The sequence below is a fragment of the Parasteatoda tepidariorum genome, chromosome X2 (genome assembly GCF_043381705.1).
Source record: "Parasteatoda tepidariorum isolate YZ-2023 chromosome X2, CAS_Ptep_4.0, whole genome shotgun sequence".
NCBI lineage: Eukaryota > Metazoa > Arthropoda > Arachnida > Araneae > Theridiidae > Parasteatoda > Parasteatoda tepidariorum.
The window spans coordinates 28,393,348-28,411,126 of record NC_092215.1 but is presented as its reverse complement, the minus strand read 5'-3'; the positions used below and the strand labels follow the sequence as shown (position 1 = coordinate 28,411,126).

Here is a 17,779-nt window from a genome sequence, read left to right as displayed (position 1 = left end):
ATATCATTGAGTTTTAATTTATACAAACATTAACATCTTTTTCAGACTATGACGATAAAATTTCTGTCCAGAAATAGCGAATTTTCTATGCCAATGATATGTTCTCATAAAAAAAAAAAGCATAATGAACTCGTACAAAAAAGACTTTTAAAATATTTTTGTTTGGACTCATAAATTATACAAAAATGCGTAAAAAATACAATATTCAAACATAACTCGTACAATAAACTTTAAAAAAAAGGACAAAATACCTGTATTGCAGGAGGGCCTTCTGAACCTCGATATGACTCATTTTGGGAGTCAGTAAAACGTGCATACTGGTTAGAGTGAACATCCTTGTTAGCAAACTCTCCTTGATAAGGCAACTTTTGATTAGAAAAAGAGCTTTGAGACTGATTAAGGTAAGGACCTTGATTTCTGCCAGTGAATTGAGGAGAAATCTGATGGGGAGTTGAAGGTTGTTCAGGAAAATAATTCATTTCATTAGGTTTAGTCATTTGGCTAAAAAGGAAAATTGAAAATTATCAATGATATTAAATAGGTAATATTAACATAATACAGTATATATATTAAGATGCAAGTATTATTGAGCAACTTAATTTTTTTCTTGTTACCATCCTTTGAGCAACTTAATTTTTCTCTCGTTACTATCCCGTCATCATTCTTACTCCAAAGAATTAAACATCGTGAATTTACAGCTACTGTTTATTTAAGAATCTAGCAACTGGGCTAATATATCTGACCAAAAAATAATTTTTGATACATCGAAGAATGGATTAATCATTTGAATTATAATGAAATCATATTTTTTATCAAGTGACTATTTCATATATGCCAACTTTTACGCATTAGGCGTAAAATTTTATTTTCATATATAAAGTGGTAGTAAATATATGCTAATTTTTCTTTTATAAACCAAATTTTTAAATGATTTTGATCACCACTATTCTTAAAAAAATTAAGCGTATATATTGTTATGCGTTATTATCATTGTAATCAGCTTAAGCTTATTCAAAAACAACGTATTTTTTTTCTTAAAATTTAAATTTTGATTCCTTTTTTATACCACTGGGAAAAATCATAATGGAAAGGATTAAAAGTTGGCATGTATGCTATTATAAAATTAATAGTGGAAATGGAAATAAATTTTAAAAAAACAATAACAAAAACGAAGAAAAAATTTAAAATTTCCCACTTAAAACTTCTTATGGAGCAAAATTAAAGATTATCCTCTCAGTATATATAGTTCTTATTTGTTTTATTCTTTAAATACAGCATGTTTATAGTTATTTCTGTAATTTTTTTCATTTCGTATATATATATATGCATTAAAATACATGTGTACACAGATAAGACCCATTTTTATATTAAGCTCAACGGCCTGTGTGGTGAACTCATGTCAGAAAGATTAAAGTTTCGAAACCTGGTTAGAGGCATGGATGTTCCTTCTTTTGGTACTATCTGTCTTTCTTACTGTGAGGGTATTGTTGGCTCACCTAATATAGTGCCCCCTGAAAGAGTAGTCAAAACATCTGCCTTTCTGATACCCGAATGACGAATGTCAATGTATGAGTGAAAATTGGAAAAAACCTTTTCTATATTAATTGTAGAAGGTATAACAGAAAGACATTAAGTATATATTCCTTACCAGATATTCTTTGTTAAAATTGATGCTTAAGATGTAGGTACATAGTTTGAAAAAATATATATATATTTTGTAATTAGGCTTTTTAAAGTCATAAAGTATTTAATGGCAAGACAGAGTGAAATCAAATATAATTTTTTATGTTCCTAAAAAATTATTTGTTAGCAATGATAAAAAATTATTTGTTAGCATTGATTTTAAGATGTGGCTGCTGAGAATATGTGGCTGCTAATAAAAATATGTTTTGTAATTACTTCACAAGTAAGCTTGTGAAGTTTTTTCTTTACTGGCACACACACATAAATATATATATGTATACATATATATATGGGCGATTCTCACGAAACATGAAATTCACTGTCCCTTGCTCCAAAATCTAATAGTATAATAATAAAAGAACTTTTTTTAAAAAAAATTAGTAAATAGCATTGCTGTTAGTATTTTAAAATGACTAAGCATTTCTGGAACATACGCAGAGGGTATTGTTTACGAAAACTTCGTTTAAAATAATTTTTTCTGTCAATAATTTGTTTGTCCCATGAAAATCTGTCACTTTCCTGGCTACTTTTATTTAGTGATCTATAACCAAAATAGATAGCACCAGAAATCAATATCTTATGTTAAAAGATTGATTAGATACCCTCCTATCTGAACATGTCTTGTTGCATGAATAAAGAACCAATTTTCTGGCTCTAAATCTATTTCAAAAATTTTTTCAAGGACAGTAGGTTTTCATGCTGTCATTTTCCTGGCCTCTTGAAATCATTAATAACAAAAACTACATAGATTAATGTGAGTTATTTTAAGAAATACTGTTGATTTCTGCAGAATATAAACGCCTCCGGCCAAAATATTAAATTAAAGTAAAGTTATATGCTATTAAATAGCAAATTTGTCATTTTCCTGGCTTATGAATGCCTGGACATTGAAGTGTTACCAGAAATTCTTTTTAACTGCTAATACTGTAAAGAGGGAAAGCAAATATTAACATGATANTAGCAAATTTGTCATTATCCTGGCAGTCATTTTCCTGGCTTATGAATGCCTGGACATTGAAGTGTTACCAGAAATTCTTTTTAACTGCTAATACTGTAAAGAGGGAAAGCAAATATTAACCTGATACCAAGTTTATGTATGATTGTAATATGCTTGGACGTAATCAGTTATTTATTTATTTAATTATTGATTATTATACACAATTTTATTCTGTACATATCAGCAACAAAATTTTTTTTGTCTCTTTCTACAGTGGATAAAAAGAATTAATTTAAGCAATTTATGGTCCATCTAACATAAAGGCTTAAGTTGAGTTACTTACTATTAACTTAAACTGACTGTTTTTAAACTTCTAAGGTAATATGTCATTTTCCTGGCGTTCAATATTTGGTGAATTTCTATTTAATTTTTTTTTCTCGAGCAAATGTCAATAAACTACACTGCTGTCTATAAGATATTAATAAGTGTAGCTAAAGAAGTATACAAAAAAGTTTTAGATTATTTTGAAGACTTCGAATTTGAAGAAATTTTTTGGTCCGAATTGTCATGTTTCGTGAGAATCATCCATATAAATATATATATGCACAAATGAATTTTTTAACATTTCTTAATTGCATAAAGTAAAATAAAGCATAATTTAAATAGGTAATTAATATGATTATAATAGAAATAGGCAATTAAGTAATCCTCACTTTTCAGGTATTGTTTGTTGGTAAGTTTGTGCAGCAACAGCAGCTCCAGGTGCGAAACTTTTTTCTACCACAGAGTTCTGATCAGGAGAATTTTTGTTGGCAGAGTAACTAACACTGAAACTCATTTTATCTTGAGAAATTTCAACTGAACTAGAATGAGATGCACTTAAACTAATATTTCCATAATTATCAGGAGTTGGTTTTGAATGTTGCACTCGTTCCGCAGCTTTTCCTGAAGGTCCACCAATTGCATTGGTTGCAGAATAGGGATTAGAATCCTGACTACCCTGATTTGTTGTTGTTGATAACATAGTTTCCATGGAACACCCACGGTTTGGATTATACGCATCAGGAACAGATTGTCCTTGCTGTGATGAATACTGCTGAGGATAAAATCCCGATTCTTGAGGCAGAGGTGTTGAGGTAGCACTTCTTCCGAACTGACAAACATTATTATTCACGTTGTTCGGCACTGTGCTGTTAAAACCAGGGGAAGTTGAATTATTACTTGAATAATATCCATAATTTGATTGAGAGCCATGAGAGTATTGGTTATACTGGTTAGGACCAGCAGGCATATTATGAGAAGCATTATGAGGAGTGTTTGGAGGAAAATGCACGGGATTAGACGAGCATTGGTAATCCATTGCATTATTACACTGATAGCGAGATGACTGATATGAGTTGGAGTATCCAGAATATCGATCCATCACTGGAGAATAGTTTTGATTATAAGGATTTTGATTACCTAAAAAATTAAAATAAAATTTAATAAATGAAATGTAAACCCATGCTAATATTATAACAATGAACAAAAGAAAATATGTAAACTTCGCATGAAGAAATTTTATCACGAATTGGCATATACTTTTTATTCAAAATTAATGCTTACCAAGTATTTTTTAAGAAAAAAATATTATGAAATTTTAAATTTGATTTTAATAATAATTTAAACAAAAGGCAATTCTTAAATATAATAGATAACAAACTATGAAAAAATTACAATTTATTAAAACACTACCGGTTCATAAACAAATTGCAAATATTTTGCACTTTCACGTTGCAACTTGCAGGCATAACATAAGTTATACACAAGCTATGCTGAGAACCAATGTTGTTTTGAGGTAACTGTCCAGCACAAAACTAATGCATAGAATCTTTAAAATCATAATTGAAACAAAAAACTGCACATTTGAAAACACTGTTTTCTAAAATGTATACACTACCAATCGATAACAATGCAACAATACAGTTCTGAAATAAAAATTAGTGATAATAATTCTGCAAACATCACTATTAGTTGCTATAGTAGTCAGGCCTACACAAACTGTACAAAATCAAAGAATATATAAATTTATGGTGATCAATGAAATTTATCTCCTTTCAAAAATATAACTTACTTCATTTCAATTCATTAAATACAAAAATTATGCTCAAATAATGTATATAAAAATTTGAGATTTTCATGAGGTATATTGAAAAGATTTTAGTCACATGCTAATAATATCTCTAACTTATACAATAAAATACAGTTTTCAATTCAACTTATGCTAATTTAAAATTGAAACTTGAGTTTTACTTTTTGTGTGATGCCATTTTGAATACTTTTAAGTTTAGCAGTACACAAGTAAAAACTAAATAGCATTTACTTAGAGAAATATTTTTTGCTCTTACGTGATTAATTTACATTACAACAAAATATTATCCATATTTTTTTTAGCAAAACATTAGAGAAGTTGTGCTTGATGTTTGTCTTGAAAAATTTATTTGTATGAAATATAGTGAAAAATATCTTATACAGTAAAAGATCTATACAACACAATTCTATAAACTGCTATTCTATAAAATATAACTATAATTCTATAAACTGCACTAATTTTACAATCTCTAAAACAAACCAAAACTTAAAAATTTGTTGGATTTTTATTACTAATGCCCTTTATGACTTCAATTTTTTTCTGTCAGTAATAAATAATTTAAGGCATATTTTTATGCTTTAAGAGTATTTTTATTTCAAAATTATTTCAATGCATTAAAAATGATCCCCTGCAGATACATATTGCTATGTTTAGTAGCTCCTCAAAGGCAAAATAATAGATAACTAAACTTATAAATTTTGTGAAGAAAAAACATTAAGTAGATTGAATGATATTACATAAGACTTAAAAAAATTTAGAATTTTAAACAAATTTAATAATTAATATTTATATTATAAACATTATTATATAGAGGCTCCTAACTTATACTAATTATAACTTCATGTCTCAACACATATTCTCACCAAAAAAAAAAATATTATAACTGAACACGCAAGAAGAATAGTAACTAAATTTCAGCAATAATTCAAAAAAAATAAATAAATTCAGTCAGAAATAACTATTTCAATTTATACAGAATTAAATTTGAAAACAAAATTATTAGCAAAGCACATAAACAAATTAAAGGCTTCAAAAATATAATCTAATACATTGATAAAACTTGCTTAATGTTCATTAATGTTTCATTTTCTATACATGCAATAGCAAAATGCACCATAATTTAAAATCATAGATCAAAACTACCATTTAACCAATTTATTATCTGGGTAATAATAACTTACGAAAAAAAAAAGATGACTCCATATGACATATTAAGATAGTACTATTAGTGAAAGTAGAAATAGTAGAAAAATTAGTAATAGTAAATAACAACAGTGAAGAAAGTAGTAGAAAGAATATAAATATCAAGGATGCCACACCTTTTGAGAAAATAAAAAAATTTATGATAATGTTTTAGTTTTTTTAATTGGTGACCTTTTGATACAATGAAACAAACTTTTGTGTTTAAGTATTAAAAAGTGTGTGCTTGAGAATGTTAAAATTTTTTTTTATCCAGTTCTTAGTTAAAATTACCATGATAGAACTTTGAAATTTTTATATAACTGCGACTTTGTCACAGCCAATTATTTCCACAGAAAGCATCTGCAATATTTCGATCATTGAGGCTATAAATGTTTACCCTTTTAATTAATTTTTTTAGTGTAATAGACATATTGCTCAAGTCAAAAAACACAAAAACAAGATGTCACATTTTAAAATCCCAGTTCCACCTTCTTTCTTAGTATTGTTATAGCATGTGCAAAAGAACTGAATAATGCAGACACAATGAAAATTTAAATAATGTTTTTTTTCAAGTCTGTTTAACATCCCCAGTTTTAATACTTACAATATCTTTCTAACTCTATTTTAAGTTTCTCATAGGGACAATCGTGCTTCAATGCAAAAGAACAGGTGTTGCAATTTTAAAATTTCAATGTTTGTCATTCTAATTCAAATTGTGAAGGCTGGACAATCCTATATAACATGATTTTTAGTTATACCCAAGGGGTCATAATTGTGCTAGGTTTTCTTATTATCACCATGTATATAAAATAAAGTACATAGGCGATCTTTCTCATATTAAATCATAATGCAAGGCTTGGAAAAAAAATGAGAAACTAAACTGCACATGAATTGATATTACAAAAATGGTGACTAAACTTCAAAAGAATACACGAGAAAACAAATAAGCTTTATATTTAAGTATATTAACTATTTTTACCATAGGAAGGAGAATTTTTCCCTTTTTTCCTAGAAGAAGCTTCAACCATATTAATGATTGGTTGTGGATCAACACCACCACGATCAAATTTGCATTCAAAAGGCAACAATAGTTTCATGTACTGTTTACGTAACGTGTATGCAGCACTTGAAGATGCACCTACTCCAATAGCTCCAGCAATATCTTTCCAACGTTTCGCATTAGTAACCTAAAACAGAAAATGATCTCAGAAATATGTAATGTATAAGAAAATAAACCAATATTGAAAGCTAAATATTAATACAAAAAAATAACAGAAAATTATTATAGCTCTATTAATATAACTACAAAAAATTTTAATATATGCTTAGTTAAAAAAAAAATAGTAATGAATTTATAATGCATTAAGCTAAATTAATTTTATTACCAAGTAAATATTTTTCAAATTCCATTTCTCTATAAATTTCTGCAACTCGGAAAAGTTTTTATCTTTTAAATTTATTAAGTTTGTTATATACTTGTTCACCCTATAGGCTTTCTTTAACAAAATCAAAAGTTATCAGTACCAAAAATTGCTTACAAAGCTTGTAAAATTCCGCACAAAAAGATGTACTTTAATCTCCGTAACCATATAATTTTACATTAAAGTTTAGTCTTCATGTTACAAGGTGCTTCACCTCATTTCTAAAACACACACATTTAGATATACTCTATCAATTAATAAAAAATTTCATCATTCATAGCAATTTCTATATTTTCATAAAATTGCCTAAATGCGTATTAAAGAAAACTTTTAAAATTATGAAAACATAAATACAGTATTTACTTCCACAAATCCACCACGTTCTTTTACTGTAAGGTACACTCTGAAAACATCTAATGGCTGTTTACTTATTGTAGGACACTGAGTGATTGGACTACCTCTATCTTCATTAAATACAATCAACTTATCCAAAAAATATCGTCGATCAGGTTCATCAGACAGAGTATACAATTTTAACAGGTTTTCTGGGCGCTGAAAATAACATGAAAAAAAATAATTAAATTACTTCAAATATGCATGTATTTAAGAAAATATTACTAATAATTTCATGAAAAAAAGATGGTTTAAAAATAATGCTCCTCTTTATATAGTCATTCAATATATGTTCATGAAAAATGTTTTACAGTTATTATTTTTTTTAATTCTCAGACTGATGTGAATAACTGGTGTGCTTGTAAGTAATATAAGTAACATCTGAATTTTCTACACATCTGCTACGTTGAAAAAAAAAATCATTATTTCAGCCAAATACTTTCCTTGGTGACCCTTGATCTCTCAAAACATTTTTGGTCACCAAAACTCCCCCCCCCCAATTTCTGGAAAATTTATAATGCTTTTTGGAATTCCATTTTTTAAAAGCTTTTCTTGAACAACTTTATCATTTTTTGAAACCTATATAGGAAAGAGATTGCCATGTTTGAAAAAAAAATTGTCTGAATGACCCAGTCTGTAAGAAGAAGACATGCCAGATGTATGTATAGATAAGCCCGTCAGTTCATAACATAAAAAAGAACTTGCTAATTTAATGAAAACAAATTGAAATTTACGAGGAAGCACTTACTGTGTTTCAGTTTATATATTGTGATGGGAAAGAATCAGAATTAATACAAGAGATTACAGAGTCTGATGACTGATCTGAAGAGGAAGATGACAAAATAGAAGAACTTAAAAAAAATGGAAAAGCAAAGATATTGATATTGCTTGAAAAAACTGCCATTATGACATAAAGACTTATAATACAATTTTTAAAATATCAGTAAAGTCATTATTTTACTTTAATTGTTAACAAACATATTTGGTGCTAAATTAAATATTCAATTTTTGATACTAAGAATTTTTTTTCTCCCTTCAAGTTTGAGATATCAAGGTTTCACTGATAAGAAAATATTACTTACCTTAATGTTGGCAAACTCATAGTTATTATTAGCAACCTAAAAACAAAAGCCATACTTAAATTCTATTCACTAAACTATTTAAAAAACATATCCTACATTTTTTTTCTTAAATTTATGAAAGATTTATTTTAAAATTCAATTTTTTTAATTTCTAATATACTCTACAAATTATTTATCGTTAAATAGCTTCCAAGCACACAAAAAATGATATGTAAATGTATCAGTTATTTTGTAAAATTATTTTAATTACAACTTAAGGATATGTTTCATTAAACATAAAAATAAAACTATAAAAGTTTTAAAAAAATTTACTAAAAAATAGTTTAATTAGTTGAAAATCATACAGTAAATGCTTTTAAAGTTTCGTGGATGTTTATTTCCCTTCAACACTTCTGAATCAAATAATAAAAAATTTAAACTGAAAAATTTGAAACTTTACTTGATTTACAATTTAACTAATAGAATTAATTATTAATCTGTTTAAAGTTTCAAGTTCGTTCAGTTAGTCTCTTTGCAACCTGAAAATATTTAAAGGTGTAAAGGGAACAAATAAAATTGATAACTATCTCATAAGTACCTTTAATTGCACTGTTTTAATAATTATTCTTATAAATAAATCAAATAGTCAAAATATCAACTTACAGGACTAGCAGGTGTCTTCGGCCAACCAGGACTAGATATGCACTCTAAATCATCATGAAAAGAAGACATAGAAGCAGCACCAGGTGAAGAAAGCGTATTAGGTGTAGGAGGGTAGGAAAAATTTGGTTTGGAGTTTGTTTTAACATTCTGTTCATCAGGAATGGATGAAGATGCAGAAGCACTTGAAGCCTGACTACCTTCATCTAAATTAGGTGGTGGTTGCAAGGAATTACCAGAATTTCTAGAACCTAATGGTACATTTGACATGGATGATACTGATGACAAATTGTTAGGTAAGTGAGAAACCATACCAGGAAGAGCTAGAAGAGGAATAATGAAAAAAACTGTAAAATGGTTTCAAGTTATAGCGTGAAGCATATCTACCACTACAAAATTACAAATGCAATTCACTAGTATATAAGACATGTTAACTCGACTCTATGTCGGGGTGCCTTTTCATAGATGACGGTTGACATTGTCTATAACTACTAGCCCCACATTGGTGACCCGGACGTGATGTAAACACGCCTATCTTGACAGTAACGCCCACTTCGATCTGGAAACGCCTACTTCAATGGATGGTCCACAATGAACAGTTGACTTGCTACTTGTGACTGCGACATTATCCACCTCCTTGCACGGTTGCTACTCAGTCTTCTCTCGATCAGGCACAACATCGGCTTGCATCCACTTGACTGCTTACGGCAACACAGGAGCGACTACGATCGTGAAGTTGATACACCTCTCACATTGAGCACTAAGAAAGTACGGTGATCTTCATATAACTCTCCCGGCTTCGCACAAAAAATAGCAATGACTCAACTAGTGGTATCCATACATCGAATTCTATCACAGATATAATTCTGGTGGGGGAGTACTGTAGCGTGTCTACCACTACAAAATTATAACTGTAATTCACTAGTATATAAGACATGTTAACTCGACTATGTCTGGGTACCTTTTCATAGATGACGGTTGACATTGTCTACAACTACTAGCCCCACAAATGACTATGATACAATGATGAATAAATACATTTTAATTAGAGACTTCATATTAGTAAGCAAAGAAAATTATTTAAAAAGCAATTAGATTTCAAATATTAAAAAATACCCTTTTTTATTTATATCAATTTTAATAAATACCAATTTTAATTTATTAAATTCTTTCACTAATTATATTAGAGAAACAATAAGTTTAGTTTGTATAGTAGAACAATTTTATTTATAGTATAAATGTTTTTGCTAACTCTATTAACAATTGACCAAAATTGTTCAACAATTAATTTGAATATACAAGCATTAGAAAAACTATTTAACACTTTCAAAACTTATACATTAAAATGTGAAATAGTTCATACTACAAATTAAGATTTAATGCATTAATTCCTGCTGAGTTTCATTTACCTTATCTGACTAAAAAAATATACCTTATTAAGATATATAAAAGTAGAGCATGACAACTGGAAAGGTAAAATAGAATTTTAAAAATACTAGAACAAAATTTTGTAATTACATACCAAATGAAGAATTGGCCATATTCATTTTCATTCCTTCAGACCCATCTGCTGAAACATTGTCCACAGAGGTCATGGTATCATGAGGAAGAGATGAAGTTTCTGGGGGAGTTGGGATTGATGATACCTGGGATACTTGATTTTGTGGTACTACATTCACTGAATGAATAGATGCTGCATCGTGAACTGATAAATTTGTTGTTGACTGTGCCATAGTTTGAGGCAACATATAAGATTGTTCATTTTCGTTCCCTGAATGGCTAGAATAATTTGAAACAAACACATTTTGCACTGGAAAACTGCTATGATCTGCATATTGAGGCATTTGTGGCATTGGAGTAGTAGGACGAGAAACCTGAGAGCTCTGAGGTACAGCAGAAGTGGCTTGTGGGTGCCCAAGGCTTGAATTTGTAAATTTCTTTGGTGCATGAACTAGGTTATTTGAAGGTATATTTTTAGGTGAATTTATATTGTTATAATACATATTGTTACTACAGTTGTTTTTTATAGTTGATTGATAGCTTTGGGAGGAAGGAACACATGGGTAGTTACTCGGCCTAGCTACAGGATATTGTTGTGAATATGCAACTGAATTGGAGTTTTGATCTTTAGATATCCCTGATGCATACCTACTCATGTCATTTGTCTGAGGAGGGTATGGCGCTAAAAAAAAAGAGGTTATGATATATTTATCACTACGTAAAAATGTATACATTAATATTTATTATACCTAATAAGTTTAGAATTGATGTAAACATTTTGAATAGAGCTAATCATCACAATAAGAAACCTTCATTTTACATAATCTAGCTAAAAAATATACAATTATTAAAAACTCTAACAATATTGAACTTTAGATAAATTTGCCTAAAATTTTTCTTGCTAATTATTACTTTTTCCATATTAATAGCAGAAGATAATCTATGCTCAATTCACATATCAACAACTTTTAAAATAAAAAAACACAATTTTTTATGGTTTTAAAGTCACATTTAAATAAACGAAAGGGTGAGAGGTTAAGGGAAGCACATAATAAGAAGTAAAATTTGAGAATTAGATTCAACTATACTCAAATAGTCAAACTAGAAGTGGCTATACCATGATAAGAACAAATGGCTTAATGTATTCAAGGTAAAAATCCAAACAGTGTTGTTATGAGCTAAGTTTGACAAAATAAATAAATAAAATATAACATTAAAGGAAAAAACGCCTTGAGGTTATATCAGTATTACACTAAAAATAGTAAACCTCTTGAAGCTTAATTTTTGACATTATAAGCCATTAGGTATTTTCACACATCCTCAAACTTTTTAAAGGTTTGTCTTAATAATTTCATTAATAAGTTTTCAATTGTCATAAAACATGACCTTCATTCATGATTTTTTTTTTATTATTATATATTTCTACAGTACAGAATCCGTTATCCGGAAATCATAAAACCAAAAAACCGGGACGAAATTCGATAAAGTTTCCCGCTATTTTTTTTTTTAAAGATGTTTACCTTACCATCATTTTGGAAATAATCATTAGTGTATTACTTCATCGTTTTTTCTTCTTTTTAAGATTATTTCCAAATATTATTTTATTTAGTTGGGTTTAAAAAAAACGGCTTTTTGTAGCAATTCAGAAAACCAGAAAAATCAGTTATCCGGAATAGCGATGGTCCCGATCGTTCTGGATAATCGGCTCCCTACTGTATTACCTTATCCTTTCAAATGTTACAATTAGAAAAAATAACAATAAAAAATGTAGGCATACCTTGATAATATCGACTCATTTGTTGAGAGTACGGATCTACGTTTGTACTTTGAGCAGCAGGACTGTGGCAAACTTTGTTTCCAGTCCACAGGCTTTGCTGCAATTGATGACTGTATCCTGTTTAAAAAAAAGTATAAATAACCAAAAAGCATAAAAGATATGTAAGAAACAGACACAATACAGAGTACACATTTGCTAACAATAAAAGCAACAAATCAAAAAATTGTCATGTTTCAAAATTGTAAAAGAAAAAACTGCTTAAAGGAATTGGCATGAAAGTGGACAATAATAAAAAAAGCTGATTTTTACAACACAGACACTAGCAGGAGGTGGGGAGTGTTCTATTTAATACTGTGATATCAATAAGATATATAAAACATAATTTCTAACTCTGCTGTGAGACTCCTATATTAAAAGTGGCGGAAACATTTAGACAGTGAAATTTAAAGTTTTCTTATATATCATTTTAAAATTCTTTGATAATAAAGAAAATTAAGCAATATATTAGGTTTGGTTTGGTTAGGTTTGGAAATTTTAAATTAAAATAAATAGTCGCTAACTTTCACCTCAATATCTTCTGATAGATTGTTACTAACAGTTTTAGTCACTTTGACTGTTTTATTTTACCAATCAAACTTGAATTTATTTCTTCAGTAGCATTGATCGAACGCACTTTGTGTTTGTCTATCAAATTAACATCCATCGTTTAAATACATTCATTTTACAATGCACCACATGAAAAGGACACTAGCAAAGTCGAGAGAGCTATAATATACGGATGCGCAAATTCAATATGCCTGATACCAAGGAGGAAAACTCTGGATCAAATATTGGTGATGGAAACGAAACTGCATTGTCAAGGCAACAGCGCACCTGTTTAAGCTTCACTTATTTTCTCCTGACGATTATTCTTTCTCAGAAGGCTAAAATTGGGGAAAAAAAGTTTGTTCCAAGTACGGCCATCGTTCAGACAACTTGGGTTTCCGCAGTTACGGAGGCGGGGGGAGTTCTGTAACAATTGGACCCCCCCAAAAAACATTGGGACATTGTCAGAAAAGTAAAAAATTGGGAGAAAAAAAGCGGATTTCCACTTTTTTGCAGAACTCTTTCATCTCTGAAGGAAGCACATGACAAGAAGTAGATAATATTTTATTTGCTGGCACCAAATAAAGATTGTATATGCCTCATCATTATCAATATCTGCCTATTTTATATTTCCTTATATAAAGTATAAAGTAGCATATAGTGAATACAATTTATATTTACTTTTTTTTCTTTTATATTATTTTAAAAGCACTACTAAACCAAATTACACAGAATTTTAATAAATTCGAATTAAGAGAATTTCTTTAACCACCATATATAAATAACATAAACAATTATATAAGATGAGTCACTACTATTCATACATATTCAAGTCACTACTACTGGAAAACATAGTTAACAAAAACCTCAAATTTTGAAGCATTTGTATGTGTGTCTAGAGGAATTTTTGTATCAGTAGAAGATTAATTTTTACAACCGAACAAAAATGTCTGTTAATTGAGTAAGACTTGTAAACTGATTTGAGTTACAGTCAATTGATTTTAAATATGAAAACTGTTTTGTTTATCAGCATGGCTTCAAAAATTAAAATCCTAAAACTAAAATTAGCGATCTAAATCATAATTACAATCCCCTTATTATTTCTTTAAAAATATCTATTGATTCGAGTCATTTTATTAAAAAAAAATATTATGTAATAAGTCTTGTTTTAAAAAGACATTTATTATGCAAGCTTACATAATCAATGCTGCATATCGACCTTTGCTGTCAGTAGAAAAAAGTCAACAAAATTTGGGGTTGCAATATCTTGAGAGCTGAATTTTCAAAAATGGTTGATATTTTGATATCATTTTAAAAATGAGGTTTTATAATTGAAACCAGTCATCTTATAATTTGTATCAAATCTACAAACTCTACACAACAGACATATTTATAAAGCTGTGAAAGCAAAATCTTTTTGCAAGTCACCACAGTAAAAGTACTTGATTAAAAAAAATATTTTAAACTAACAAACTTTATAATTGTAAAGTAGAATCAGGTAAAATAAAAACCGATCCCAAGTTTTATATTGGGAACTGATTTTAATTAAACTGCAATAATTTTAAAATATGTAAGACTTTTTTTCTTAAAATTCCAGATTACAATAACGGATTAGAAAAGTTGAGTAATATTAAATAGGAAAACACTTTATTCTAAAATGAAATGTAAAATTTTTTCCTTCCAGCACTAATTACAGGTGAAAGAAATTGCAGAAATTTCTTTCAAGATCTGTTCGGTCTTAAGCGAAACGCCATCTGTTGTAATTGTTTCGAACTAGTCAGTTGCTCTTGAACTCTTGTTTGAGCCAGTCGTGGCTACCATTGCAATAGTGCAATGATTTTGGTTTGATTATTTACAATTATTAAATAAAGTATTGTTTGTTAAACTTCTAGTATTCAATGAACCAGGGCATTGTCGTACAAGATCTATGAGCACACATTCAAGTTTCTGAAAAGCTAAATATTTCTTAAGTTCAGTTATGCAAATTTCATATTTAAAGTATATTGTAATAAATAACAGAATTTTATTTTTAATTTGAGTTCAAACATGAGGGACAAAGAGCTGATAATGGTATTCTTAATCATCTTAAAACTAAAACGAAAGAAAGTATTAAAGGAAAGAACTATTACAACTCCTTAAAACAACTTAACTTGAAGTACAATTAAGTTATTTTGACTATCCATCAAGTTTCTAAATGAAATATTTAATAAAATTCAAATTTAGTACAGTGAAACCTCCTATTATGGACACTCCTGCAAAACGGACACCTCTCAATACGGACATATTTTTAATTCTTCGGTAATCTTCTATGAATAAACCATTATGTATATTCTCCGCAAAGCTGACACTCCCGTAACTGGATGCGGACAGTCATTTTGGCCCTGAAACGTTATTTTCTTATCTCTTCAAATCGGACACTACTTTTACTAAATTGGGGGGGGGGGAATAAATAAATAAATAACTATTTCTGTTTTAAAGTGCAAGGATAAAAAACTCAACTTTTCACCATTTTTAAAGTATGTAATTTTTTTGCCTTATCCATAACTAAAACTATTGTTAAGCTTTTTCACTACTGAAGAATCAATCTTTCTCCTGTCACATTGCCATATCTTTGTAAAGAAAGGAGAGAAAATAATATTGCTTTCCTAAAATAATTCGGACAGCAGCATCTTTTGATCTTTTCATCTGGACCACACAGGTTATGAGATCCCTCAAGTTGAAATGACATCTTAAATGGTCTCAAAGCTTCTTCCCTATTGAAAATTTCTTTAATTTACTTATCAATTTAAAGACTGTATTTGGGGTAGAAACAGTTGGGGTAGAAAAAGACCACAGTTGGGGTAGAAAAAGAGAACAGAAATATAATCTTTGAGGTTTTCATATAAATTAAACATTTATTCAGAAACTTGATAGCTGATCAATTGTGAATAATCAACTCCATAAGTCCTTATGACTTATAGGTATGCATTGCTTTTTTTCCTGTAAATTGTGGGAGGTTTACTTTCAAGAAGGTATTAACCACGTTCCCTATCAAATGATAGGTAAGTGTAAGGGGATGTAAACCTAATAATTGAATACGACTGAGGACTGGAAGCTCCTATTCGGAATCATATATCTAACTGGAGTATCTATGCTAATAGGAAAATTATATTCATTTATCTGTAGCTACATCAAGAATTATGTATTTATATCAAACTTCTTTATATATTCTTTTTTATCTTTCTTAAAGTTTAAATAAATATTCTTGTAGATAGTTATTGTAGATTATTTAATTATTTCTACATCTTTGAAAATATTCTAAAAACAGTTTAAGGTGTTAAACTTCGTTATTAGGATACCCTTCTCGTAAACGGACAACTCTCATAAACGTACAATTTTTTCGATTTTAAGAAAGTCCGCTGAGTAACTGAGGTTTTACTGCATATATAAGATCCAAAACCTGAAATAATAACAGTAAATGTTTGAAATAGAATAGGAAAAAAAATTATTTACCCTGAGTAGATAGTTGTTGTGAATGTGAGATAGACTGGTTAGAACTATCCATTTTGAATGAAATCTAAATATTGCACAAGGGTAATGAGGAAACCATTTATATGAAATCTGAAATAAAAGCAAGAAATGTATTTTAAAATGGGTATTTATATTATAGATCACTGAGCAATAATTTAAATCTCTTCTCATTTGCAATCTCTCACAAGATCAATATATTGAAAGGTTTTAACTCTACAGTAGATAAAGAACGGTAATTTTGAAACACGGTTGAATCTCAAGAATCCAAATCAAGAAACATACTTGAAATTATACTCAAATTCAAGTTGAACTTCAATACTTTCAGAAGATAAGAACAACTGTCATACAAAAATCTTTGGATTATTTCCTCTAAATTCAATAAATAAATAAAATAGAAGTATTAAGATATTCTTATTTATCATTCTTTACTTTTTAAAAAAATGCAGTTATGACAGTTATAGATTAATCAAGGAATAAGAACAACAAATTCTTAAAAAGTTTATCTTGAAAAAAAAAGTAGTTTTTTTATAACACTGATATATTGTAATAATAAAATAGCATAAAAAAATTAAATACTAACACTATTTATGCAAAATTTTTGTAACAGCAAATTTCTTTGTTCATGACACTTATACTAATCTCTAAAATTTAAAAACTGAACTGTAATTAAAACAATAAATTATACAGAAGAGAAGGCTACTAACAAGAAATACTGAATGTTATAAATATTGATTTTGTTAAAATGTTTTAAAGTATGTCTTCAAAATATAAACTTGTGGCCAAAGATGTTAGTAATTAGAGTAATAAATAGCATATATATACTGCTCTTTTTGGTTATATTTTTAGAAAATTTTTATAAAAATACCTAAACAATATTAAATTTCAATAATTAACTTTTTTTAAACAAGTTGACATGCTTAAAAAAAATAAAAATTAACA

General features: G+C 28.6%; 1 protein-coding gene across 3 annotated transcripts in view; it reads right to left on the bottom strand.

The window, feature by feature from the left end:
- LOC107443340 (trithorax group protein osa) overlaps positions 1 to 17,779 on the bottom strand; it is a 36,272-nt gene that overhangs the window by 8,573 nt on the left and 9,920 nt on the right. For 2 of the 3 annotated variants that reach the window (XM_016057166.3, XM_071188216.1), the window contains exons 3-11: positions 16,823 to 16,930; positions 12,746 to 12,862; positions 10,991 to 11,650; positions 9,472 to 9,791; positions 8,830 to 8,865; positions 7,718 to 7,906; positions 6,913 to 7,120; positions 3,334 to 4,081; positions 252 to 501 (exon numbers count right to left, since the gene is read on the bottom strand). In XM_016057166.3, the coding sequence (XP_015912652.1) occupies positions 252 to 501; positions 3,334 to 4,081; positions 6,913 to 7,120; positions 7,718 to 7,906; positions 8,830 to 8,865; positions 9,472 to 9,791; positions 10,991 to 11,650; positions 12,746 to 12,862; positions 16,823 to 16,874 (2,580 nt within the window). In that variant the 5' untranslated portion in view covers positions 16,875 to 16,930. The remainder of the gene's footprint in view (positions 1 to 251; positions 502 to 3,333; positions 4,082 to 6,912; positions 7,121 to 7,717; positions 7,907 to 8,829; positions 8,866 to 9,471; positions 9,792 to 10,990; positions 11,651 to 12,745; positions 12,863 to 16,822; positions 16,931 to 17,779) is intronic. The other variant, XM_071188217.1, reaches the window with a different exon arrangement.